This window comes from Sorghum bicolor, chromosome 3 (genome assembly GCF_000003195.3).
Source record: "Sorghum bicolor cultivar BTx623 chromosome 3, Sorghum_bicolor_NCBIv3, whole genome shotgun sequence".
NCBI classification, from domain to species: domain Eukaryota; kingdom Viridiplantae; phylum Streptophyta; class Magnoliopsida; order Poales; family Poaceae; genus Sorghum; species Sorghum bicolor.
In genome coordinates this window covers 5,608,341-5,633,091 of record NC_012872.2, presented here as the reverse complement: position 1 = coordinate 5,633,091, position 24,751 = coordinate 5,608,341, and the positions used below count along the sequence as shown (strand labels likewise).

The following is a 24,751-nucleotide window of genomic DNA, read 5'->3' as shown; positions in this document are numbered from 1 at the left end:
AAGCGATCGGGACTCACCGAAAAGGACACCCCGGCGGCGTCGCTGACCACAGACCCAGTGGCATCGCAGTACCTGCACGGGAAGATGCGATACACGGCTTCGTAAGCGAGCAGGATGGGAACGAGGGCCGCAGCGGCGGCGCACGGGGCCTTGCAGGCGAAGCCAGTGGCGGAGGCGTGGATTCCAGTGCGGGGCCGCAGCGGCGGTGCAGGGCCACGGCGGCCGTGCGGGGTGCGGGGAGGCGGCGACGGCGCACGGGGCCGGGGAGGGGCGGGGACGGTGTGGGCCGCCGGCGGCGGATCTGGTCGGCGGCGGCGGTGCACAGCGTCCAGCGGCGGCGGGGCGCTGGCGGCGGCGGGTTGGGCGTGTGTGTGCGGGCGGCAACGGGTTAGGGTTGGGCGCGCGAGGGGCCGGGTGGGGATAAAGCAGATATTTTTTTTGGAAATACCCTTTGCCGAGAGCCACACAAACAGGCTCTCGGCAAAGAAATAGGCTAGTTTTTTTCCTATAAACATCCTTTGCCGAGAGCCAGCCAGTCCGACTCTCGGCAAAGAACCTTTGCCGAGCGCCATATGGGCAGGCTCTCGGCAAAGAGGTGTTTGACTTTTTTATTCTTTTTTATTTTAGACCTAAGTTTTTTTTTGTGTTCTTGTGACCCAATTTCTGAATACATTTCAAAATTTTGCATCAATTTGACTTTTTTTGCTATATTTAACTAATTAATCTTGTTTCTTTAATTTTTTCACATAATTCAAATTTGAACTGCAGGTACATAGAATATTGGAACTCAATGATTCCAAAAATGATAGTCAAGATATTCGGTGTATGTTGAGGTCGTATCCATAGCTACACGTGAAATCTCAACCCTCTCGCTGACGTAACATGTTGAGGAATGTGAGAGAAAAGTGATTTTTAATTATATAAATTCCAAATGAAGTCCAAAAATCACGAAACTTGGCGATGTGTCGTGTTATCGCATGTGGAGGCTGTGGTAAAAAATTCATAAGATTTCGAGTAAGGTGCGGCACCGAATGTCTAAAACCTAGACTTCTCCATAGGTGATCAAATATGATCACATGCGGAGATGTTTGGATTTTAGACATTTAGAGTCGCAACTTGCTCGAAACCTTATGAGTTTTTTACCACAGCCTCCACATGCGATAACAAGACATGTCCCCAAGTTTTGTGATTTTTGAAGTTCATTTGGAATTTATATAATTAAAAATCACATCTACGACACATGGATGGTTATGTTTCGTATATAAGACATTCAAACTTTTGGGTGAGTTTATGGATATAGCCTCAAAATGCACTCTCAAACATGAGTATCATTTTTCGAATGGCTATATTTTATTATTTCATGAACCTGCAGTTCAATTTTACTTTTTCGAAAAAATGCAAAGAAAATAAATTAATTGGTGAAATATAGCAAAATGTTATAAAAAGCTCCTAAATTTGAACATGTGCTTGTATACAATATGCAAAGGCTACAGAAAAAATTTGGGTCTAAAAATTAAAAAAAAAACTTTCCTCTTTGCCGAGGGCTAATTTAGGCCCTCGGCAAAGGAGCTCTTTGCCGAGAGCCTAACGGCGTGGCTCTCGGCAAAGGTGACGACAACGGATGTCCTTTCATGGCGCGGCTCCTTTGCCGAGAGCCTATCTTTGCCGAGCGCTAGGCTCTCGGCAAAGCTGGCCTTTGCCGAGGGCGTGGCTTTGCCGAGAGCTAAGCCGTCGGTAAAGGCTCTTTGCCGAGGGTTCTATTTGGCTGTCGGCAAAGGCAGTCTTTGCCGAGAGCTAGCTCTCGGCAAAGCTGGACTCTCGGCAAAGCTTCCGTTTCCTGTAGTGACCAGAAAAACATCCGTCAGCACCGTCTTGGAATGCAACGACGCCTTCAGAATCTCCAGTCCCTGCATGCAATCACGCATATTTATTAGAACACAAAAGGATTTCATCGGGAAAACAAAAATGAACCATGTGATAGCTAGATCGAAACAGACGATACGATTTACTAGAAGCCTAGAACACACGTACAATTCTTGGATCTAAATTCACTCACCTCCTGGTAGCCGATCTTGACCGTCTTCTCCTCGAGCGCGCCGAGGTCCTCCACGCCGAGCCTATGGAGCAGCGCGATGCTCGAGATGTTGGACATGGGCGTGACGCTGAGATCGTCCATGACGGTGTACGTCACCGCGTCCCGTACAAAGCCTTTGCTCCCCTGCTCCTGCGCCTGCGCGGCGAGGCACGCTGCGCAGTGGCAGGCACTGCCGCCTAGGCTGAAAACCGGCAGCGACAGGTTCTTCAGGGACAGGCCGCCGCCCGACGCGGAGGCTTTGCCGCCGGCGGGCTGGACGAGGGAGGGGAAGCCTCCCGCGGCGGCGATGAGCGCCGGGTGCGCCGGCGCCGGGTTCAGCAGCGCGTCCCGCGTCTCCAGGCTCTGCATGTACCCGGCGTCCATCTGCTGCACGCTGGCGTAGAGGCTGGCCAGCCCCGCGAGCGCGCTCTCCCTGTCCTTGTTGCCGAGCAGCTTGACGACGGCGCCGATGGGCATGGCGAGGAGGCCGAGGAGGAAGTCCACCACGTCCTTGCCAGCCTCGGCTAGGACCACCACCTGCGCCTCCTTGGCGATGAGAAGCTTGATGGTCAGGGTCGCGGTCGGCGCCGCGAACGCCGGCGAGGCGGCGGCGTTGCCCATGTGCAGCGCGCGCGCGCGGGCGCCGCAAGATCGGTCACGTCACGTACTCACGTTAGGATATTAGGCAGGCCAGGTCTCCGGGGGCAGGTAAATATATCTACTCCAATACGGATGCCATCATGCATGCTCATGCCGTGCACGATCATGACTCTCTTGAATATAGTTTGGGTTTTTTTTTTGGCGATGATGGTATAGTTTAATTTGGACTCTGGAGTACTACTCGAGTATAAAATGCAGAGATTTATATTTTGAGCGAAAACGCTGATAACTTAAAGCATGTAAGATCCTTGACAGCCTGTAAACAATGAATCTAAGTGACAGACCAGGGTGAAAGTACAACAAAAGAAAATGAGGGACGAGTAGAACAACCCATAGACATTCTTTGGATCTTCCCAAACCTTGTTGGCTCTCACTTCGGATATCATTCATCTTTATAGAGGATCGCTTGCTCGTTAGGGAATGTACAACCCATAGACGAGGATCCGTCTCTAAGCATCTTAAACTTATCATACAGACAGATATAAAGGCTGGTTATACAATCTATAGACGGGGTTTTGTCTCTAAGTTGTTTAATGCTCTACATGTAGATACGATCAACTATAAATAAATTTGTGTATACCATTGTGTGGCTATTTGATAGAAAGTATACCAAAGATAAATAAGAGCAATATGATTATAATAGACCAATATGTAATCCAAGTTATATAAATATTCTAGTTTGTATTATGTTGATAATGTCCTAATTTCATAATTTTATTGGTCGATGAACAATATCAAAACATGATTATAACACACCAATATATATATCCAAGTTACACAAGTTATAGACATTTTAATATACGTATATATACGGCAGTGTTGTAAAAAATAAAGAATGTAACATCATGTATGCATAAGTTTTATTGTGTTTATATCATTGTCATTTTCTGTTCAACTAGATATTATCCTCTAGAAGCAGTAAAACGTTTAAAATAAAATTACAATGCCCTTATCTCTTTCTCCCCTCTTGCATCTTGTTCTTTTGGATGACTCACGAGTCACGAGCGGCTCTCATCCGTCTCTCTCTCTCTCTCTTCCTTTCGTCTTCCTCTCTTTTTTGTTGTCTCTCCCCGCATGGCAGCACATGGCTAACCTCTTGCGCCGGCATGGGCGAGGTGCTGGGCAGCTGGGCGGTGCAGCATAGCTCAGGCGAGGTATGCTTGGGAGCAGCTCGGCGAGCCATGCTAGCCTCGTCCCGGCACGGCGTGCTGCTTTGCCTAGCACAATGTGGATCAGTGAGGCTGGTGCGGCGTAGCTTGACGATGAGCGAAGGGCCTTGCGAGCCGGCAAGGCGCAAGTTGCACACCTGATCCAAAGAATCGGCGCTTCAAGGCGATGGTTCATACAAGGGGCAAGGAAAGCGTCGGTACGCGTGGGAGCACGAGTCAGGCCGGGTCATCTCTTGCATTCGTTGGAGTCCTTTTTGCAAATTTGACAGTATAGAGACGGCGCTGAAACAACTACATGCCCTTACAAGTTCTCTTGTAAAAGTTTTCCATGTAAATTTTTATGTCTATTTATGAGTCATTATTTCTTTTGCTATTTGTGGTGATTGCTAACTATCTTGCTTTCTATTGGTGCCATTTGAGTCATTTGAGTTGAACTGCATATGCTTGAGTTGGCATATGCGAAGCAATTCTTTAATACGTTGATGATTCAGTGACAGGGATGATAATTTGTTGTTAGGTTATACACGGTAGGCCCAAATGTCATGATCGACTCTAGATCTATAAATTTCATGCTTGGACATATACGTTTAGTTCAAATATGCATAAATTGTAGAGCTTGCGGATATATATGTTAAAGGTAGGTTTATTGCCATATGTCAGCAGTCTCAAAGATCTTTCCCATACAATGCAACATAGGAAATTTGTAAGTGAGACAACCACCTCATGAATAAAAATATAGGACTAGGAGACAATTATTTCACCATGGCTGCATAAACCAGCTGCAAGCTAGTGCACACGTACGACAGTTAGATGCACCACACAGACACAGCAGATCGAGCAGAGGAAAACATGACATGAAAGAAAATAGAACCAGACTCGCTCGCGCCGACTGAACTAAACTTCTTTCCACCACATGTCAGAATCGCTTCTAGCCTTGTGTACTTTCTTGCCCAAGAAGACGTTAGTGAGCACCGTCTTGGACTGCAACGACAGGCGCAGGATCTCCAAGCCCTGCAAAACATCGATCCGTCGCTTTAGCAGTGTTTTTCTGTCACAGTAAATCAGCCAAACTGATTTTTTCTGTCAAGCGAACAGGCTCGGATTTTTTTTTTCTTCACAGATGTAATGTAAGGAAGAAGTATAATTGCAGTACGTCGTTCTTGACAGGAGTATTTGTGGAGTATATGATTACCTCCTCGTAGCCAATCTGCACGGTTTTCTCCTTGAGCATGCTAATGTCCGTGATGCCAAAGGTGTTGATCAGGGTGATGCCAGAGATGGTGGACATCGGCGCAACCTTGAGGTCGTCCATCACAGTGTACGTCACGACGCTCCGCACGAGCCCGTTCTTATTATTGCCTGTGGCTGTGGCTTTCGCTTCGACCGACTGCCGAGACCCCACCGCCGGGAGAAAACTCATCTCCTTGTTCAAATAGTCAGAACACGTCGGGCATTTCGCATCGCACGTGTCCGTCAAGTAGTCACCCTCACACGAAGAAGATCTGATGACACCATAACCGCCACCAAACGACGAGGGTGGTGAGTACCTGCCGCTGCACCTGAAGAACCTCTTTGGGAGGGGCTGCTGGTCGACTGGCGTTGGCGGCGCCGGCAAGCAGAACAGAGATCCTTTTGTGCCGACCGCCGCCGACGGCACGGTAGGGCGGATGAGCGCGTTCTTGGCCGCGCCGGGCTCCACGTAGGTGTCGTCTAGGGCCTCGACGCTGGCGTAGACGTTGCCGACGCAGCCGACCATGGATTCCTTCCCGAGCAGCTTGACGACCGTGGCGATGGGCAGGGCGAGGAAGGAGAAGAGGAAGTCCACGACGTCCTTGCCGGCCTCGGCGTACAGCACGCGCTCGGCCTTGGTGTCCACCAGCAGCTTCATGCTTAGCGTAGGCGTGGCATTGGGATTGGGACTGGCTGCGGCCATATCGATCTCAAGAACAGTCGGTTCTTCTACAAAGTAAACTCGGCGGGGGTGTTTGTGGCGATCTGCATTACAACATTTTGGAGGAATAATGGTTGTGCTCTCTCATGACCTAATTATATATGAAGCAAATTAAATGCTGGTCGATCGATCTCTGGAATTGGAAGGTCAAGAGGCTGGCCAACGTCGCGCTATTATTTCGGCCATGCGAAGAGGCGCCCAGAAACATGGAGGAAACGGAACGGCAGAGAGAGAATGAACAATGAAGTAGGAACAGAAAGCACGGATGAGCAATAAAACTCAGAATACTAGTTTTCGGCGCCAATAAATTGGACGATCAATTCGACCCTACGGCTTCTGATCAGATCTAGAGATGAAACATTCAAACCAAACATATAGCAGTAGATTCTTAACATCAACAAAGATTCTTGAAATATAAACCTGCCTTACATATGGCAGCACAGCATAACGATAGCATCAGAAGGTCAGAACCCATACAACAGTTCTTCCCATGGACTACATAAGCATAGTAGTAGACAAAAGATAACAAAGCGCCCGAGCAGAAACGAAAACCAGGACACGCGCGCCTTCCAATACCAATAACTCTCGCAGAAGCATCAGCACCTCGCTCAAGCCTTCCGTTTCTTCCCAAGGAATACGTCGGTGAGCACCGTCTTGGACTGCAGGGACACACGCAGGATCTCCAGACCCTGAAAAAACATCGTTCGGAATCAATGCACACAGGACTACACGAATACCACTCAATCATGTGAAGCAACTGAAATATATATGATGTGTAGTATTTACCTCGGTGTACCCCAGCTGCACGATCTTCTCACTGAGCGAGCCAATGTCCGTGATGCCAAAGGTGTTGAGCAGGGTGATGCCGGAGATGGTGGACATGGGCGCAACCTTAAGGTCGTCCATCACCGTGTACGTCACCACGCTCTGCACAAATCCCGTTCTGGCAACAGCGGAGGCCACAGCCGCAGCCCCGCGACCAGACCTGCCGGTGCTGCTCGAAGTTACGATCTTCATCTCCGTGGTCATCTTGCCACTGCAGCTCCTGTGCTGACATGGTGTGTTGTAAACCTCACTCATCATAGTTATGCATTCAGTGTAGCTGTTGTAGTTGCATCGGTAAAACTGAGTCGGCGCAGGCTGCTCCGGCTCCGGCAGCCGGAGCAGCTTGCCACCACTGCAACCGCCGGCCGGCGCGAGCAACGCGTCCTTGGCGTAGTCGGAGCGGACATACGTCTCGTCGAGCTCCTCGACGCTGCCGTAGAGGTTGCCGACGGAGCCAACCATGGCGTCCTTGCTCAGGATCTTGACGACCGTGCCGACTGGCAGCGTGAGGAGGGAGAAGAGGAAGTCGACGACGTCCTTGCTCGCCTCCGCGTACAGCACGCGGCCGGCCTTGGTGTCCACCAGCAGCTTCATGCTGAGCGCAGGAGTGACAGCATCAGGGGTGGATGGAGCCATGACTCCTCTCGTGTGCTAGACTGCTAGTGCCTGGGCTGTGGAGTGAACTACTGCATGATGAGGCCGGGATGGCCTTTATAGACAAGCTGTACTGCTGAGCGAGCTGCAATGAAGGCTTCGAGTGGAGAATATGCACACCGCCGTTCATTGGGAACTTTCCATGATTAATATGGACTGTTTTTATTTTCATGCAGTCCCGATGCAGGGCAGTAGGCGTGCGTCATTGTTGCTCAAGAACCGATACTTGCATGCATATGTAGTCCCAATGCAGAATGCAAGCTGGCCTCCGGAGGTTGCGCACTGCACTCGATGTTTAGCATGCATGCATATAGCCATATAGTAGTAGTATTAAAGAAAATTTGAAAATGTTCTTAATGTTTGTTTGATAATGTATTGTAGTACTACTTCTCTTGGTCATATCATCGTTCAAAATAGTTCAAAATAGAGGAAATTCATTTTATAACTCTTAACTATATACTCACTCGAACTCAGGATCAGTTTCGAAGAAGTGATATTGTTTCACCAAATTGCTCATGGAGGGGCTTTGTTTTTAAGGGTTGACATGATTTCCTTGGTTTAAGGTGGGTAACTAATATTACTTCAAATTTGTAGCCTATTTTATTGTTTTATATATTGTGTTTGATTCCTATGCTTGTTTTTTTATCTGTTTTAGAGGGCATTTTTTAGACATGTTTGGTACAGCTTACAACAGGTCAGCTTTATGACCTGTTATGAGCTTTTTTTTGTGAAACACTTATCAAGGGCTGAAGATTTTTTTCTTCTTCTCTCACAAAGACATGAGTTGGATAAAGCTAAAAAAAGTAGCTTATTAGAGCATCTCCAACGGTTTGCCATTCTAATTTGGCATTTGTGTTATTTGACAAAACGGTAAAAATCACTCCTCCAACGGTTTTGCAAACGGGTTTGCCATTTTAGTAAACTTGGCATTTGAGAGGCTCCCCTTGGCATATTTGCGAGTTGGCTTTTGGATTGGCAAACGCTTGCGGCCGGTTTTCCTGCGTCAATTCCGTGCGCGGCCTGGTCTCTTTGGCGCCGTTTCCTTCATCGTAGGGAGTCCTCGCGCCGAATAGAGTCTACGCTGCCATTGGTTTGCCGCGACTCAAAGACGCAGATGGAGTCTGCTACGTCGTCCCTCCCTGAACGCGATTGAAATACGCCGATCGAGTCTGCTACATCCCTCCCTGAAGATCGCGCGCGTTTGGACAGAAACACGCAAGCGGTCATTGCATCCACGCAGCCAAGCGATCTCCACTAGGTAATTGCCAAGTCCAAAATGTCAAACCATTTGGGATGGCCATATTTTTTTCCTTTGCATTTGCAATTGGGAGTTGGCAAACAACAACAAATGCCAAACCAAAATTGCCAAACCATTGGAGGTGCTCTCTCTCCCGTATTTCTCTTTCATCTACGCATGAGAAGCTATTTTACAAAACATTTTTTTTCTGAAGCAGCTCAGCTTTACTAATGAAAATTGAGTTGTGCCAAATAGAGCCATAGAAATCATCATGAAGACATCTAAATTTTTGTTCGTACCTATCTCGAATTTGGAACCATATTCAGATATCTACTTTATTTTAAATATATAATATAGATTTAGTTTCCCATAAATTTTCTTAAAATAAGATATTAATAAATATTTTAATAATTAAAATTATAAAAATCTAAAGTGTAAATAAATATTTACATAAATATATAAAAACAAAATAGTTCAATTTTGAACAAAGAGCCATATCAATTAAGTCTATTTTTGGCCCCTCCACTCATGCATTTGTCTAATTTTGGCATGCGCTTCAACTATCAAAATAGTTCAATTTGGAACAAAGAGCTATATCAATTTTATAGTTTAGATGCCAAAAGTTAGGTGATTTTATAATTGGAGGTCAAAATTAGACGATGGCAAGAGTTGAGAGGACATAAATTGGACTTAGGGGGTGTTTGGGACTTCTCTGCTCCACGTTTTTTAGCCAAACAGTTTCATCTCCATGCACTCAGTTCGAGAAAAAATGGTGGAGTTGTGAGAGCACCTAAAGAGGTACTCCACGAACTCCAGTTTTTTGTAGAGCTGCTCCATAGTAGAGTTCGTGGAGCAGTGTCAAACACCCCCTTAATCCTGGTATATACTTATATTGCTTGTGGTGAAACAAAGCCACCCAAAGTCAAAATTTTGACTTTTATGGACGCTCTTTATAGTTGTATTGGTGTTTGTGGGTGATATCGTTAATCTTAAGATATGTTAAATTAACTCAACTATAGACGATGGTAAGGGCTAATTTGGTAACGCTATAGCTACTCCACTCCTCGGCCCTTGCAACAAGCAAATGGCAAAAACTCTTCTAGCTCCACACGACCAAGCTCTCTCAACAATTCTTCTCCATGTACGGCATGCTCGTGAGGTCATACCACTTCCCCCGCTTGCAACAATGCCTCAATATGCTACCAAACGATTGAGATGCACACAAATGGAGCTATAGCACGGACCAAGTTCCAGTACACAAATGGAGCTATAGTCTTTCTACTCCCAACTTAGAAACTGTTAAAGAAACTTTAACCATTAGTCTTTCTACTGCCAACTATTTAAAGAAACTTTTGAACCTAACAAAAATTTAGAGGTTTTCATAACAGGGTGATATGACAAAAAAATATATAAATGGACTTTAAGTTTTGTGAATTGCCCAATTAACATTTTCTAATTGAAGTAAGGAACAATAGGACTGTAAATACAACAAGTGCATAGAGCCAAACTGACGCGAATCACCGAGTTCATGAAACAAAACTCCATAGCAATTCAAATTTAGGCTTTCAAAATTAATCCTATGTGCGAATGAATTCCCTCAAAACAATAAAATTACAAATTACCCTCGAATTTGTGTCCTAATTTAGCAATTTTTAATATATTGCCTTTAAGCAACTATAAAAAAAATATAAAATGCATATGACCCTGCTGAGTGCATTATAAAATAATTTTGTTGATCATCTGGGAGATTTGGAAGGAAAGGAACAATTGAGTAGAGGCGTATCGTGCCAATGGACTTGAAGCGGTGAAGGATGGATGTGAGGCTTAAACCAAAAGACCAAGATGGCCAGAAGATTGATGGTGATGGCTGAAACTTGAGGGCATCAATAAGCAAGAGCACATGAGGAGTTGACCAAGTCAAACCAAGGTGTTGAAGGACTTGGTGATCGGACGATAGAGGACGATGATGACACATATCGAGAGAGTGAAGGAGGCGTAGTAGATACGCTTTCTTCGGGCAATTTGGTGGTTAAGGCCTCAAACTAGTGACCATACATGGTGTCATCACGAAGTTTATGTTGAAGTACATATATGGTGGCATTATGAATATGCACCATTCTAAATTTTTTTAAACAACATAAGCATGTTATTTTATCACAAAAATAAACACAAGTATGTTATTATTTGAAAAACCTTACATATTTGTATCTAAGGATGAAAGCAGAACGAAAATATTCTGAACCGACCGCTTTCGATTTTTATATTATAATACTGTTTTTGAATTTTATCAAACATAAAATCAGTTTCAGTTGGTTTTACAATTATTTTTTATACTTTTAAATTGTTAAAATATAGAAATATTCTAAAATGATTGTGTTTGTTTTTTATATTATAATTCTATTTTGGACCGTTTTGAACTGTTTACGTCGTTATTCGTATCTACTTTGGGCCTACCATCGCCTAGGCATATCTCCGTAGCACATCTACCACTGAAAAATTAGTTCCAGCCCAATAACAGATCTGCTTAGATTGTGCGGCCTTTTCCTCCGATTCCCCACATGTCTCCCCACACTAGTGGGCTAAACTTGCGTGGGCCGAGTTGGTTATCACCAAGCTTACGGCTTGCCAAAGTGCCCGAACTCCCGAAGGCCGTCCATCCGCAGTTCCGCACACGAAACAGCAGGGGCAAAATAGTTGTAGAACCCAAAACCCATCGACCTCATCGCCGGCAGCGCCAGCGGCGGGCATCAACAGCAGGTCAGCAGCACCGTGAGCGCCTTCCCTTCGTTCTTCACCACACTAATCCTCCTTCGCCTCCTCCTTATCTTTGATTTTTTTTTTGTTCCTCTTATTGTTTCTATTTATTTACTCCAGATAAGTGTACCCTACCTGAATTCGACCATACCCAACTTGGCGTGCGATTGCGCAGATGTTGTTCTTGCTGATTTACCTCCCTATGTTTGGATGGTGTTTCTCCCACTCTTCACGCACTGCCTGTGCCAGTTAGGATTACTAGGGTTTTGGTGGTTGGGCTAGAGAAGTAGAGACCTAGAGTTGGGTTTGGATTCGGGCCAGGGCTCTATTCTGCGTTGGACATGAACAAGCAGAATGTGCAGGATCATTTCTAATTGATTAATTGAGTATCTGGGCATTGGGGGATTATGATCCTAGGTTGTCTGTCACAATATAGGAAAAGAATGTGATTTGCACGATTTCGCCAGTTGTGGTTTAAATTTGGTTGTCCCATTAATTTCTGTCTCTCTAAGTGCTAGGACAAGTTTTTGTACCCATTTATTTCCCCCATTGTCTGCCTTCTCTGAATACAAAGAAGATTACTCAAGACTGAAGCTGTATACCTGTACCAGTTTGACAAATTTGAACATGATGATGCTCTGTTTTTTTAAAAGGACGTGATGCTGATTTATTACTGGGCTATTGGCCATCATGGAAATGTAGATCACTTGGTGCTCAGCTAGTAACCAAAGACAATGTTCTTTTGGTGGGATCAGTTTTTCCTGGTTTCTACTTTATAGAAGTTGACAGAATAATAATGTTCCTCATTCTGATGATCATCTCCATTAAAATCAATTGTTCTGTTGAAAAACTGAAACACACATTTTTTTAGTCTGTTCTGGTAAATTTGAACTCTAACACTAGTTAACTACGAATGTCTGTATAACTTCCTTTCCCTGGTGGCAGTAGCAGACACCAATAAGCCACCAAGAGATTGGAAGACTTATCATAAGAACAGGATATCATGGCTACTAATGAATTATCGTTGAAGCTCTTGATTGACACCAAGGCTCAGAAAGTCTGCTTCGCTGAGGCTGGCAATGACGTTGTTGAGTTCCTCTCCACCCTCTTGTGCCTCCCTGTGAGCACCATTACCAGCTTGCTTACCAATGAGCGAATGGTTGGCAGCATAGGGAATGTTCTTAACAGTCTGCAGGAACTGGATGCCAAGTATGTGATCTCAAGCAGGAGCAAGGAACGCTATGTCAGCCCAGCCGTTGCTCCCAGTGTGCTTCATCCTTTGCAGCAGCTTCTGGATGCACCGCTAAATGCCAGTGATAGTTTTTTTACATGTCAGGGGAAAATGGACAGCTATGGAAGAAATACTGGACTTGCATGTGGTTATTTTTCTGCTATAAAGGGCACCATATGCCCTAGTTGTTCCAAGTCAATGAATGTTGCACTGAGACATGTCAAAGCCGATGGGTTGGTGGCTGGTACGGCCACGTACACTGTCAAGGACGATCTCTCAATTACTCCGGCATCTAGCGTGTCTAGTATTGCCTTGCTTGCACAAAGTGGTGTGAAGGATCTGAGCACGCTGCAAGAAAGGATCGTGAAGATTGGCAAGGAAGAGGTTGTGTGCTTATTTATTAGTCTCCTTGTAAGTTGTTTTGGTATTTTCAAACCTGTTGTGTTTATTGTGATTTCTGTATCCAAATGCAGGTGTTGGAGATTCTCGTTGCTTCCTTGAAGTCCAAGACCGTCCTGACCGATGTCTTTCTCCAGAAGAAAAAAGTTCGATGCAAGAAGGAAACTGCTGCTTAATAATGCATGCATGGCCACATTTCTATTGGGCTTCTCATGTCTAGATCACCACCAGTAGTTTACTCAGAATGGTAGTTACAAGTTAAAGCTAGTGGACCGAGGACAAATCAGCTATAACGCCCTTCATGCTCAAGAACTACTGCCAGTGTCATGCTTGATGGCCATTTCACATGATACGAAGACAAATAGATGGATATATGGCCTTATCTTGTGTTACTTTTTTCTAGCAGTGATTGAATAATTTTAGTAGGCTGTTGATTTCTTATGTATACATTTCAATTTCAGTTGACAGATAATTAATTGGAGGTGCTCGCAACTGCAGCATTTGTGTTGTGTTTTCTGAATATTTCCTCCATTTAGCCACCAAATTCTTTTTTTTTTTCGAAAGGCCGGCAAAAGCTTTGCCAGAGTTTCTATTAGACGAATAAAAAGAAAAGGCAAGTGCCAGCCCAGTTTTTTGAGTGGAAACCGGGCCAGAAAAACCATACAAATTGGAGGGTACCCTACTCCAATACACACATAATACACACATATTCTGTTAGCCACCAAATTCTGTTGACACCATAAAATCAAGTGGCTGGACTTTGGAGCAGAAAAAGAGTCGAAGCCAAGAAATTTGAATCCTATGACAACACAGGAGGCATGGCATCCAGGACCAGCTTCAAGAGCTTTGTTCTGCGGAGTTTCTGCAGCTCTTATCATCTTAGGAAGCCTCACCTGCAGTTGCTTCGAATTCAGTTACCCAACCTTCGACACAGCCAACCAAGCTGATTTCAGCTTCAGCCCAGGCTCAGGAATTGCAAATGGATCCCTGCAGATCACGCCGAGCACAGGAAACATGAGCTGCTGATCGGGAAGGGTCTGCTACGCAAGGGAGACCCAACATTTGGAACAGCGAGATGACAGCGCCGGCGTCATTCTTCACCGAGTTCGTGCTCAACATCCAACCACAGAACGGGGCTGTTGGGGAAGGTATGGCTTTCATACCCACAAGGCCACAAATAGCCCAGCACTTCCCAGCGACAGCAGCAGCAGGCAGTGGCTCGGCATCACCAACAACCAGCATGAATGCCTGGTGGCCCGACCACCTTGATCTGTCACGGCATCTCCTATTGGAGAACCTCACTCTCGGTTTTGCAGCTCTTTCAACCAGCGATTTCACTGTACAGATAAAGTCATGGAATTTCAGTACGCCTGGCGCCGATGCTGCCATCGACAGTAAATTGAAGCATAGGAACGGGAGGAAGTTTACTTTGGTTTTTGCCTTAACTAGCCGTGCTTTTTGATTGCTCTGTCATCGTCTCTCTGGTGTTCTCCATATGGCGAAAGATGACAGGACAGCGAAGGCTAGCCTACTGCAACCTGGAGAAGATGATCGACGCACATTGTCTGGTCAGATTCAAGCTTAGGGAGATGGAGTGCAATGCAACTGCCAACTTCACTCCTGCTTTGTCAAGCTTGGTCACGGTCTTGGCTGCAGCCATGTACATCGTGTACTGGACCTGGAGGCTCTACGGCGACGGCAGAGCGATGCACGCTGGCGACGACGCAGCGCTGCACAACGGCGCTGATCTTGATCCGGCGCAGTTGGAGCGTGTGGTGAGGCTGGCCTTGGCGTGCTCCCATCCATCCAAACCCGAGAGAAATTCCATTGATTCAAGACTATTTACTCTAATAATATTTACCAGATTCAAGAAGACAAATTTGAGCTAAAACCCATGCCAAATCATCCTCGTCCAAACCTGTAAATTCCTACTCCGTGACACCATTTCCCTCCTTGCCTTGTTGTGAACAATTTGTCGATTCCGGGTGTAAAGACTCACTGCTTAAACTCAGTCCCGTGTGGCACCTTGGTTGACGAACCGCTTCAAGATCCGGACCAACTCCTCGTTCGCCTCACTCCACGCTCTTACAGAGAAGCCATGGCGCTCCCCCGCGAACTCGACCAGCTCCACAGCCTTTCCCATCTCCTCCAACCTCGCCGCGTAGCGCCGCATGTGGTCCCGGAGCGTGTCGAGCCCCGGCACCACGACGAGCGCCGGTGGCAGCGGCAGCGGCTCCATGCCGGGACTGTCCCGAGCGAACGGGTTGGCCAGCGGGTGATCTCTGGTGGCGCCCGCCGGCAGCACCAAGCGCCAGATCTGGTCGAACGCGGCCGTCAGGGACACGTTGGCCGGTGACTCGGACTCCGCCGCCGTGCGCTCGGCGCTTCCGAAGAACGCGGACAGGAGCACGTAGCCGGCGATGCGCGCTGGGTGGACCGCGAGCTTCCCCGAGGCGATGTGAACCACGACGTGGTGGGCGAGGTTCGCGCCGGCCGACACGCCGGACACGAACGTCTGGGCGAAGTCGGCCGACTCCTCGAGCCACGGCTCGGTGCCCGCCGCGGCCTGCCTTCGCAGCCAGGAGAAGAACGTCGCGCCGTCGTCGATGGCGGCGGGCAGGCGGTGCTCGGGCGCGAGGCGGTACTGGACGGAGAGCACCACGGCGGGGAGCTCGGCGGCGAAGCGCTGGCAGCAGGAGTGGAACATGGGCTTGTCGTAGGCGCCGATGCAGTAGCCGCCGCCGTGGAAGTAGACGAGGACGGGGAGCCTCCCGCGAGCCACCGACGACGACCGATACACGCGGACCTTGAGGCCGCGCGCCGTGTCGTACGCGACGTCCTTCCACTCAACGCCGGGGATGTCTGGGAACGGGCCTGCTGGCATGAGGACGGATTCGTCGCCACGGACAACGGAGCCGTCGCCGAGGAGCCGGACGACGCCGAAGAAGTCCTCGACGACGTGCGGCGTGGCGTCGCTGGACATGGCGGTGAGTGATCCGCGATCGATCGACGGCGTCGGCGAGACAAGAGAAACTGGCCTTGAAGGTGGGCAACACGCCACGCACGGTTTGAACGTTGGATCTAGGCGCCCTGCTGTTGTTCTGCCTCGCACGGTCGCACCGCACTTGCGAGCTTTCATGTGGCAGCCATGGCCGGGAGAGAAATATCTAAGAGCAACTCATTAGTCAAATACGGATTTAGCCGCAATCCAAATTAAATATTTTAAAATCCGAATACTAATCCGGAATTCCGGATACGCCATATGAGATGTGACGACATGAGAGTGACTTGAAGCCTTGCCAATATCTCAAATTCTGAATCGGAGGTTAGGATAGATGGTAAGTAAATAATAAAATACTCCTTCTATTTTAAATTATAACATTTTTTTTACTTTTTTAGACATATTGCTTTTAATGTACATGTATACTGCCATATATATAAAAAAAGTCAAAATGTCTTATAATTTGGAATTGAGAGAGTAGTATTTATTCTAGTTTGAATTGTAAATTCTGTTGACTACAATCACAAAATCAGTATAAACTTCTACAGAATGAAATTGTATCGATAGTCAAATAATCCAACAATATATTATTTCTTTTCTTTGAAAATCTGATCTTTTCTCTTGTTTTAATACTTCCTCCGTTCAAATTATAAGTTATGTTGGCTTTTCTAGGCACATTGATTTTACCATTTATCTAGAATTAATATAATCTAGAAGCATAACAAGATCTATGTACATAGAAAGCCAAAATAATTTATAATTTGGAAATAAATGCACCATCAAGATATATTTTATAGCAGGTTTAGAAAAACTAATTCCATGTTATAAATGTTGTTATATTTTCTATAAACTTGGTCAAGTTTTTTTTTTAAAAAAAATGATCTGAGACACAACTAAAACAACTTATTTTTACTCAAAACCTAAGCTTGTGTTGGGCCTTCTTTAGGATTAGGCCTTGTTTAGATGCGAAAAGATTTTAGATTTCGCTATGTAGTAATTTTATTTGTTTGTGGTAAATATTGTTCAATCATGGACTAACTAGGATCAAAAGATTCGTCTCGCGATTTACAGTTAAACTGTGCAATTAATTTTTATTTTCATCTATATTTAATGCTTCATGCATGTGTCAAAAGACTCGATGTGACAGGAAATCTTGAAAACTTTTTGATTTTTGGGGTGAACTAAACAAGGTCTTAGTATATGCACATGGAAGCTATAAGGATTGTGATGGCTTGGTGTGTCTCTTTTGTCAAAAAAAAATATTTACCTATCTGTTCGTTTGTCTTATAAGTCGTATCTTTTCTGTTAGTCGACAATGTTTTTCTCTCATATAATTCAGCGAACAATATTTTCAGTCATAACTTTTCAGACCAACGAAGAGACTCTCCCCTCTCTTCCGCCTTGAATCGAGTCTATGACTAAAGTGAGACGGTTCATCTATAGGCCATGTTTGCGACTCATCCAGCGAATAGCTTTTTAAGCTATGTGGTTGAATAATTCAAAATGAGATATAAGCTGGGATCTTTGAATCAGCTAGTAGAGCTTTTTTTTAGCAGCTACTCATAGCAACTTATTTTAGGAGACTCAACTAGTGGGACTCAGCTAGTGTAATGGTCGAGGACCCGTGCTCATCAAGGCCTATTCTAATGAGTCTCCTGGCCCACGTATCAGCTAGGACTCATCTGTTTGCTTTGACATGTGGGCTTCAAGCTTGAGGTCCCGTTCTCATCAAGGCCCATTGGACTGCAGCTACCAGCGTTCAATCAAATTCGGCAATTTACATGGATTCATGCTCATTCAAAATCAACATACCTAGCTATATTCATATAAAAAAAACATACTGATGAGATTCCTGATGCAAACGTAGAAACAGAAAATGCAGTTCAAATCCGTCAGGCTCAGGGAGATGGTGAACTGATGATCTGGATGACGCCTAAGAAGTGTCCTCCATGACGTGCGGCGTGACGGTGAACTGATGATCGTCTATCGAAGATGGATGCCGGGGGACTAGAGCTTGGATACCGGTGAACTGACGACGTGTTTTGTGAATCTGAATGGAGAAGTCAAATAAAGCACGCCAATTCTTGTGCGAAACCGTGACTTGTCATCAGTTTTCGCATGTCATTGTGACTTCTGAGTTCTGAGGTCAGTTCCAAAGTCAGAGCAGCCAAGATTGTCTGGTGTTCCTTGGACTACTCAACGAGCTAATAAGCCAGGCGGCGGCATGAGAGTGGCTTTCAAGCAAGAGCAGGAGTGCACGACGGCATAGAAGAGCAAACACGTCGTATCATTTTTGCATTTCCAAACGGTATTCGAACGCGGGGTTTTCTTTTCGTTCCTGTTTTTTTTTCTATAAAAATGAATAAATTTTGTTGGGATAACCACACTAGTACATTTGCTAATGATAGTGAAAGCGCTTATTTTCATCAATATGAAATTAGCCTAGGTCATCACCTATTCATGGAAGGAAACATAGATATATACGGAGCAGGAAATGGCAGGTTTCCACTGATCACAACTGCACCAACCGCAAACATAAATAAGATACCAGATTTAACGTAGAAAACTCCCAGATCGGAGTAAAAAACACGAAACCAAGTTAGTCAAATCTTCTTCCATCATAAGTTTGTGGGATTAGAACAAGTTCCTCTCTAGATAGCACTAGAGGCAATCACATATGAAGATTCACAGATCTTGGATAACAACATTCATCAAGATTCACAGATCTTAGATAACAACAATGAGATTTAGGGCTACTACTCGGGGAGTAGAAAAACTTTACCAAATGAAGGTGAAACTCAGATTTGAGGCATCAATGATGTAAATCTAAAGCTTCACAACCTTGGGGACGAATTATTCTTGATCTATTGTAAGATCTCCTCTCTAATCATTCTCTTTTTTTTATTTCTCTGGTTTTCTTATCTTCTCCCACACACTAGGATTTGTGTTTATGATGCATGGAAAGATCAACATTGCATCAAGCTTTAATGTTCGGCACTTTGGCCCAGTTACATAACCATGTTGCGCCAGCTCATGTATTCCTTTCCTCTTATTTTCTCATTTTATTTTAGTATATATCACCTTTTCTTCATTGATTTTATCCATGTCCTAGAGACATAATTTTGAAATTGCTATCCTGCCTAGTAGGCAAAGATTGATCTACGTAGAAAGACTAATTCGAATCGATACGAGGACTCAACTCCATTGAATTTCGAGAAGGTCCATGTTCCATAAAGCGGGTTAACCTCCATGTGCGTAGTTCATATTAGATTTCATTTGGACCACCGCTTCTATATAAGAAAATGATATCTGTCACATAAATATTTTAGTTTTTTATTTGAAATCCATATTTCTTAATATGGTTGTGCAACATTTTGCGTATATTAGTTCGACAAAGTAATTTTTTAAAATGTTGAATTATAGCTTTCTCATATCTTTAAATTAAAATATAGAAAAAATATTGAAATACACATAAACAGTGACAGGTCACGTGTCCATATACAGTGAGACGTTTGAGGTGACTTTGTGTGCTTCAACTTGTATTGGTCCAATCTTTGGATGGTGTTGTAAAAGGTAGGTTTTGTGTGCATAGAACATACTTCAGAATTGTGAGCGTGCTTACACATTTGTTGTCAATTTGCTTATGTATAGTATACTCCCTCGGTCCTAAATTAAATTAACTTCTAAGTTGTCCTAAGTCAAACTATTTTTAGTTTAACCAAATAGTAACAATAGTAAAGAGTACTACCAGGTACATCACGAAATATATTATCATAATATACTTATATGGTGTTATAGACGTACATCTCTTTTCTATAAAGTTAACTAAACTTAAAATAGTTTGACTTGTTGTGATTCTAGATATAGATTATTATTTTTTTAGTTATGAATGTGGGAGTGATTGGCAAAGAGAAAACCATTATAATTTGGAAAAAGTCTACATAACCCCCAAAACTATCTAGGGTGGACTACATCACCCCCCGAACTATAAAACCGGATATTCTACCCCCTAAACTTTCAAAACCGGTCAAATAACCCCCTCGAGTGGTTTTGAAGGGTGGTTTTGTCTTTTTCCTTTTTATTTATTTTTGCTAAATCTTTGAAAAATCATAATAAATTCATAAAATGAAAATTTTAATTTTGTTGGACTCCTGATGAGTTGATCTACATAGTGAATATATAATATGGTATACTTTAGTACAAAATTTTTGCTGTATCTTTAAATCTATGTTTTTCTGTAATTAATTTGAATAATTCATATATGCAGTTTCTATGATCCAATTGTGGTAAAAGTTTTATGGTGGACTCATTATTGTATGCTTGAACTATGGTAAAACTTTTATACTCATTGGATCACGTATAACTTAGTTATAAATAAAGCATAGATTTAACAAAAATCAAGCTAAATAAATTGATAACTAAGTTATACTTGATCCACTGGGTATGAAACTTTTACCATAGTTCAAGCATTCAATAATGAGTCCACCGTAAAAATTTCACCACAATTGGATCATAGGAACTTCATATATCAATTATTCGATTTAATTACATAAAAATATAGATTTAAAACTACAACAAAAACTTTATACTAAAGTATACGATATTATATATTCACTGTGTAGATCTACTCATCAGAAGTCCAACAAAATTAAAATTTTCATTTTATGATTTTTCTACGATTTATTATGATTTTTCAAAAATTTAGCGGAAATAAATAAAAAAGAAAAAAACAAAACCACCATCCAAAACCACTCTAGGGGGTTATTTGATCGGTTTTGAAAGTTCAGGGGGTAGAATATCCGGTTTTATAGTTCGGGGGTGAAGTAGTACACCCTTAATAGTTTGGGGGGTTATGTAGACTTTTTCCATTATAATTTTGTTAGAGCAGCCTTAGTTTATGTTTCACACTGCAAAATCATGTACTTCCATTCTATTAAAAAAATACAAGAAACACTCGCAAAAAAATACAAGAAACAGCGGAACCTACCAAAGCTCATGTAATAAAAACAATAGATTTTATTTTCACTTTTTCATAAACCAAACTTTTATTTAGAAGAGAGAAAAAAAACCGATAAATTTGAACTTTCATTCTCTGCTCTTCTGTGTGACAACCGTGAGCTGGGACTCCTCAGAGCAGATAACAACACCAACAAGTAACCAACCTATTATGACCTCAAATCCTCATTTGAGCACGGCGGCGGCGGCGCCGCCGTTTATGAACTGCTTCAAGATATGCATCAACTCCTCCGTCGCCTCGCTCCACTGTCCAACAGAGAAGCCATGTCGCTCCTCGGCGAACTCGACGAGCTCCACGGCCTTCCCCATCTCCTTGAGCCTGGCGGCGTAGCGCAGCACGTGGTCATACAGCACGTCGCGCCCGGGCGCCTCGAGGAGCACCGGCGGCAGCGGCAGCGGCTGCAGGCTCGGGCTGTCGGGGCCGAACGGGTTCGCCAGCGGGTGGTCTCTGGTGGCTCCCAACGGAAGCGCCATGCGCCAGGCTACGTCGAGCATCTGCACCGTCACGGACACGCCGGCCGGGGGATGGGACTCCGACGCCACGCGCTCGTCGCTGCCGAAGAACGGGGAGAAGAGGAAGTATCCGGCGACGCGCACCGCGCCCGGCACGATCTGCCCGGAGGCGATCTGGACCACGACGTGGTGAGCAAGGTTGGAACCGGCCGACACGCCGGACACGAACGTCCTGGAGAAGTCGGCCGATTCGGCAAGCCACGGGTCGGCAGCGGCGGCGGCGGCGGCCGGTGCAGGTGCAGCCTGCGCGCGGAGCCAGAAGAAGAAGGTCGCGGCGTCGTCGATGGCAGCGGGGAGGCGGTGCTCGGGAGCGAGGCGGTACTGGACGGAGAGCACGACGGCGGGGACCTCGGCGGCGACGTGCTGGCGCGGCAGAAGGCGTGGAACCCGGGTTGGTCGTAAGCACCGATGCAATAGCCGCCTCCGTGGAAGTAGACGAGCACCGGGAGCCGCCTGCCGGATTTGGGCGCCGCGGCCGGCGCCTCCGCCGGCGACGTCCTGTACAGGCGGACCTTGAGGCGGCGCGCAGGGTCGTACACGACGTCCCTCCAGTGAACGCCCGGGACGTCGGGGAATGCCGCTCCCGGTGGAGTGACCACGGATTCGTCTGCGCGGACGACGGAACCGTCGCTGAGGAGCTGGACGATGCCGAGCAAGTCCTCCACGACGACGTGCGGTGCGGTGGTGGTGATGCCGGACATGGTGTGTCGAGGACGCGGACGGGCTCAAAATTTGCAGCGCTCGAGGCTGATCGTCTTGCGTGCGTGCGTGCGTCTGCTTTCTTGTAAATGGCCGGAAATCGGGAAACTTAGGCCTTGTTTAGTTCCGAAAAGTGAAAACTTTTCGGCACTGTAGCACTTTCGTTTGTTTGTGATAAATATTATCCAATTATGGACTAACTAGGATCAAAAGATTCGTCTCGTGATTTACCGCTAAACTGTGTAATTAGTTTTTATTTTCGTCTGTATTTAATGTTTTATGCATGTGCCACAAGATTTGATGTGACGAGGAATCTTAAAAACTTTTTGTTTTCAGGGTGAACTAAACAAGGCCTTAAATAGGGCACGCGATCGCGAATTCGGTATGCATGAAGGTTCTTGTTGTGCGCTCATGTCACGGTCGCTTGTGGACTTGTTGCCAGGCCCAGGCGGACCCAGGCTTCCTCGTCGAATTTGGCCCTGACTTAAGGCCGCCCACCGTCTGTGAAAATTCAACAGCGAGTCCAGTGGCCTTGTTTCGCAAAAAATTTCAAGATTTCCCGTTATATCGAATCTTTAGTCGCATGCATGGAGTATTAAATATAAATGAAAATAAAAACTAATTACATAATTTACCTGTAATTTGTGAGATGAATCTTTTGAGCCCAGTTACTTCTTGATTGGACAATGTTTGTAAAATAAAAACGAAAGTGCTACAGTAGCCAAAAACTAAAATTTTTACCAAATAAACAAGGTAGCAATTTGCGAACGAGCTACTTGGTGCCAATAGAGTGCAACGGCCAGGAGGCCAGATGCATCGCATTCACATTTCACATCCTTGCATTTTGTACCCACCGAATTGGTGAGGCAGATTGATGAGACTGATATTTAGTTATCGGTATGATAGCTTCTGTGCATACGTGTAATCATGGGAGAGGATAGGTAAGACTAATGGCCACCCTTGCCATTGTAAGGCCTTGTTTAGTTCTCAAAAAATTTTGCAAAATTTTTCAGATTCCTCGTCACATCGAATCTTTAGACGCATGCATGGAATATTAAATATAGACGAAAATAAAAACTAATTACACAGTTTGGTCGAAATTGATGAGACGAATCTTTTGAGTCTAATTAGTCCATGATTGGACAATATTTGTCAAATACAAACGAAAGTGCTACAGTGTCGATTTTGCAAAAAATTTTGGAACTAAACAAGGCCTAAATATGCCATTATAATTCGTGTTGAACATAAGAATGCCGTTTTGTACGCTTCCTTTCCTGCAACCTATGGGCTATATGTAGAGGTCTATACTTCCACATGCCCAAAAAATACCCCTGCTATAGTCTCTCTCTCCATGTTAATGACATGCGGGGCCTGGACGTCATCCTCTTCTTCCTCCACGTACATGTATTCTTCTTTCTCCAGCAAATCCCCACAAGGCCCACGACCAGAGAGGGCAGTGTGGCGAGGCCTGCGACCAATGGGGCGGGACAGTGGGATCTGTAGCAACGTCCAGCCACGACGAGGTCACATGCCCGCGCCGGAACCGAGCTCTCCGCCCAGTCTGTCGCCATGGCTCCACCCACCCGAACCTTCATTGTCCCCTAGCTAGGAATCGTAGGAGAACATGTAGCAATTGAAGGCCACGACCATGGCAGTAAGCTCGGAGCTCGACAGGCTAGCATGCCTGCGGGTGCAAGCCTGCAAGTTCGTTCGATGGCGATGACGTGTGGTAGTGTGGGTGGCATCAGACGCACGACGGTTGATGCCGCGTGTCAAGGTGTGGCTGGTTGGAGTGCCTCGGGAAGCCCTCGTCTTGGTCAATGGTGTGCTTACGCCTAACCTCGAGCGTGGCATGATGTGAGTGCGGGGGCGGCAGGCGCGTGGCACATGGTCGAGCTGGCAAGCATGGCGGGTCGCCCCTCTCTGTCTCGCTCATCGCCTGCTGACCTTCGAGAGGCTACGTCGAGCTATAGAAAAGAGAAAGAGGAGATGACAAGTGGGCCCTATGTGTCATTGAGATAGAGAGAAGAACTGTAGCAGGGGCATTTTGGGACATACAAAAATACATATATCAGGTCTAGTGTCCAGAGCATACAAAGTGGCGTATCTCAAATGTACAAAGAATTCTAATGGCACCATTCCAATATGATGAATAGTAATTGTAGTTCTCCAATCTGTGAAAGTTGTATTGGTATGGTTACAATTAACCCTAAAAACATACAAATTGATTCATGCATCATTAGTGACTCCCCTAATTCATTGATAGTTGTAACTGTGGTTGAATTTTTAATGTATTTTTTCTACGCTTGTTCTACCTGTTTATTTATTTTTTACTAGTATAGAACATTACATCTTAATTTTTAGGATCCACATGGCGATCTTTATCCCACGGGAGAATAAAGAGACGATTTTTTAAAACTTTGTTTAGAGTAATATTGACGAAATGAAACTATATTTTTTAGTTTAATATTATATTTAGAATTAATTTTAAGAGAACAAATTATTTAAAAATAAGCGTCACGAATTATCTCAAAATTTTTCTTTCAAGCATAGTTTGATGGCTTTTGA

The 24,751-nt window shown here is 45.0% G+C and overlaps 4 protein-coding genes and 1 pseudogene across 5 annotated transcripts; 1 reads left to right on the top strand and 4 right to left on the bottom strand.

Annotated features, from left to right (window-relative positions):
* Positions 4,798–5,791, bottom strand: LOC8075140. The gene is made up of 2 exons (XM_002455135.2): positions 5,096–5,791; positions 4,798–4,914 (listed from the first exon to the last, which is right to left on the bottom strand). Exons 1-2 carry the CDS (start codon positions 5,789–5,791, stop codon positions 4,798–4,800), a joined length of 813 nt encoding a protein of 270 aa, XP_002455180.2.
* On the bottom strand, positions 6,463–7,338 carry LOC8059130. Its single transcript, XM_002455134.2, has 2 exons — positions 6,641–7,338; positions 6,463–6,543 (listed from the first exon to the last, which is right to left on the bottom strand). Exons 1-2 carry the CDS (start codon positions 7,313–7,315, stop codon positions 6,463–6,465), a joined length of 756 nt encoding a protein of 251 aa, XP_002455179.1. The 5' UTR covers positions 7,316–7,338.
* On the top strand, positions 11,221–13,451 carry LOC8075139. 2 transcript variants are annotated; one of them, XM_021457616.1, is made up of 3 exons: positions 11,221–11,327; positions 12,270–12,939; positions 13,029–13,451. In XM_021457616.1, exons 2-3 carry the CDS (start codon positions 12,328–12,330, stop codon positions 13,128–13,130), a joined length of 714 nt encoding a protein of 237 aa, XP_021313291.1. In that variant the 5' UTR covers positions 11,221–11,327; positions 12,270–12,327; the 3' UTR covers positions 13,131–13,451. The 2 variants fall into 2 exon arrangements, with proteins under 2 accessions (XP_021313291.1, XP_021313290.1); XM_021457615.1 differs by having other exon boundaries at positions 11,232–11,339.
* Positions 14,370–16,265, bottom strand: LOC8075138 (probable carboxylesterase 15). The gene has a single exon (XM_021455600.1). It carries the CDS (start codon positions 16,091–16,093, stop codon positions 14,963–14,965), a length of 1,131 nt encoding a protein of 376 aa, XP_021311275.1. The 5' UTR covers positions 16,094–16,265; the 3' UTR covers positions 14,370–14,962.
* On the bottom strand, positions 20,928–22,364 carry LOC8075137 (annotated as a pseudogene).

Coding starts and splice junctions, on each gene's coding strand:
- LOC8075140 (XM_002455135.2), bottom strand. CDS start 5,791: ATGAAGCTGCTGGTGGACACCAAGGCCGAGCGCGTGCTGTACGCCGAG. Junction 4,915..5,095: donor TGCAGATTGGCTACGAGGAG/GTAATCATATAC, acceptor GATGTTTTGCAG/GGCTTGGAGATCCTGCGCCT.
- LOC8059130 (XM_002455134.2), bottom strand. CDS start 7,315: ATGGCTCCATCCACCCCTGATGCTGTCACTCCTGCGCTCAGCATGAAG. Junction 6,544..6,640: donor TGCAGCTGGGGTACACCGAG/GTAAATACTACA, acceptor ATGTTTTTTCAG/GGTCTGGAGATCCTGCGTGT.
- LOC8075139 (XM_021457616.1), top strand. CDS start 12,328: ATGGCTACTAATGAATTATCGTTGAAGCTCTTGATTGACACCAAGGCT. Junction 12,940..13,028: donor TGAAGATTGGCAAGGAAGAG/GTTGTGTGCTTA, acceptor ATCCAAATGCAG/GTGTTGGAGATTCTCGTTGC.
- LOC8075138 (XM_021455600.1), bottom strand. CDS start 16,093: ATGAAAGCTCGCAAGTGCGGTGCGACCGTGCGAGGCAGAACAACAGCA.